Below are 2,500 nucleotides of genomic sequence, written 5' to 3' on the forward strand. Positions count from 1 at the left end.
TAATTAATTATCTATCAAAAGCACTAATAATAATCCATGAAGATTGGAACTAGCATACTGCTAGCAACAAATTGTTGTGAATAAAGCAATAAAATGTTGTTTATTGACTTACAATAACTTCTATGGTGTTTTGTTGATCATGTTTAGTAGTATCAAATCTTATACTATATTCCCCTCATATAATTCATGTAATCAATTGCAAAACATGACTATTTCAACATAAATTGAAGATTGCAGGTTAAGAGACACAATTAGCATGGATTATTTTCTATACGCTTTTGCTTAGGATTAAATTCTGGATCCATGTACTAAATTAAACAAGAATTGCATTAAATGTATGAATGATTTTTTTCTGCTTTATATAGTAAAATTGAGTATAACACAAGTACAGTACACAAGTACCTGGATTTTAGTAAGGTGTGAGCACCTATGGTGGAAAATAGATGAGGCTCTCAGAGCTTTCAAAAAGAGTGGGTAATGCCTCTTTCATATGAATTAATTGTTTACCTTTGAGTTTTGCAATGATATACATCACTGGTATAATATTCACCATTGACAAATTTTACACCCTTGGCTAAACCACTGCACAATTATAATGATTGCAAGATTCAATGAAATGTATGACAATGGAAATTAATGTTTAAAAAAAAAATTGGCTTTGACATATAAAAACTTGCAAAGGCATCTGAATCTGTTTCTTTCAATTAAATACTCCTAGAAATGCAGAGCACTCTTGACTATCTAGCACTTTCAATTTTTACATTTAATTGTTAGAAAACTTACTTCTGGTCAAGACGGCCATGTTTGGATGACACTGTGCCATGCGAATGAGTTCCTTTTCCTGGTAATGGGATCTGTCCAGAATCTCCTAATAAAAGCCTCTGGTTATTTGCATCACTGAAACAAAGAAAAAATATATATAATTATAAATTTACCATTTGGTAAAATTAGTATAAAAAGACTTACATATATCAGACATAACAAGGAAATGACCTCATCACTATGAAATTACCTGATAATATTGGAAACCCCTGTTTTCTTCTTTTCATAATCTGCATTACGAGGATGAGATATAGGAGTAAGTAACTTCACAGGCCTTCTTTTACGATATGTGATGGAGGAATCCTCAAGGCCTCCTACTCCACGGGCTTTTGTTAGACCATCCTCATCTTCTTGTTCCTCTTCAAGATATTGCCTCATGAAACTTTCTCGTATCTGGTAAGAGCATGTTTTTGTTATATCAGAAATGAACAAAATTTGTGCAAAATTTTCCCAGAGCTCACAGTCAGTACATGAATCAGGAAGTTCCTATAATAAAATTTAATCTTATAAGTAGTAATCTTTAACCCATTGCAGATGGATGGCAACATGTACATGCCAAGCCAGATTTTGACCTAAGGACAGGGGCCAGGGCCAGCTCTAAGCCACTTGGACCAATTGCTCCCAATTGAGCCCCACCCCTTCAGTGTAATCTATTAACTCACTGGCATTTTTCAAACAAATACTTTGGTTGCTATCCATTCTCCCATAGAGCTTTAAAGTCTATGCTAGTCTTTCTTTTTTTCCTTTCTATGATTCTATAGAGCTTGGTGCAAGTTGACTCTAGTATTATGACAAGTGTATTCCAGTCTGCAATGGATTGATAAAGAGAAATCTTATGTTCAGTGAATTGTATCTTCTGTATATAACCCACACAAGGTAAGACTTTTCTATTGTTCACAATTAATGCAAAAGTAAATATATAATCAGTAACCTTTGGTAAGGAGAAATCAGATGGCACTTTGTGGAGTCTAGCCATTGTAGGGCGATCTGGAAACTTTTCAAATACACGAAGTCGAAGAGGTAAAGTTTCTTGAATACCTGCACTCTGCTCTCGTGCTTTCATTTGCTTGAGCTTCTTGAAGTCTTCATCAAGTTCCAAGTTATCGAGAATAACAGCAACAAACAAGCTCAACACAATCTGTGAACATGTGATAATAATTACGATGCCTTACTGGTGAAATAAATTTATAAATCCATCTTCAAGTCAAAAGGCAAAGCTTTCACTGCAGAAAAAGAAAAGATATGCATCTTTAAATGCTTGTCAGTCTCTCTCTCTCTCTCTCTCTCTCTCTCTCTCTCTCTCTCTCTCTCTCTCTCTCTCTCTCTCTCTCTCTCACTCTCACTCTCACTCTCACTCTCACTCTCACTCTCACTCTCACTCTCACTCTCACTCTCACTCTCACTCTCACTCTCACTCTCACTCTCACTCTCACTCTCACTCTCACTCTCACTCTCACTCTCACTCTCACTCTCACTCTCACTCTCTCTCTCTCTCTCTCTCTCTCTCTCTCTCAATCAAATTTACTTCTATCTCAATATAAACATGAACTCAATATGCTTTTGTTTCCCAAATGTTTATACCTACCAAAGTTACAAACAGATGATAAAGGATGAAGTATATTGCAACAACTGGTGCAATTTCATCTGTAGTCCCTTTCATAGTCTTGATCATTGTTTC

At 35.4% G+C, this 2,500-nt stretch overlaps 1 protein-coding gene across 2 annotated transcripts in view; it reads right to left on the reverse strand.

Moving 5' to 3' along the window:
* na (sodium leak channel non-selective protein na) overlaps nucleotides 1-2,500 on the reverse strand; it is a 26,896-nt gene that overhangs the window by 18,445 nt on the left and 5,951 nt on the right. For both annotated transcript variants that reach the window (XM_043004060.2, XM_043004058.2), the window contains exons 11-14: nucleotides 2,408-2,500; nucleotides 1,754-1,960; nucleotides 1,013-1,215; nucleotides 784-897 (exon numbers count right to left, since the gene is read on the reverse strand). The exon at nucleotides 2,408-2,500 is cut by the window's right edge and continues 57 nt beyond it. In XM_043004060.2, the coding sequence (XP_042859994.1) occupies nucleotides 784-897; nucleotides 1,013-1,215; nucleotides 1,754-1,960; nucleotides 2,408-2,500 (617 nt within the window). The remainder of the gene's footprint in view (nucleotides 1-783; nucleotides 898-1,012; nucleotides 1,216-1,753; nucleotides 1,961-2,407) is intronic.

This window comes from Penaeus japonicus, unplaced genomic scaffold (assembly GCF_977035675.1).
Source record: "Penaeus japonicus unplaced genomic scaffold, GWHDUDI00000001_assembly GWHDUDI00000001, whole genome shotgun sequence".
In the NCBI taxonomy this organism is placed as follows: Eukaryota; Metazoa; Arthropoda; class Malacostraca; order Decapoda; family Penaeidae; genus Penaeus; species Penaeus japonicus.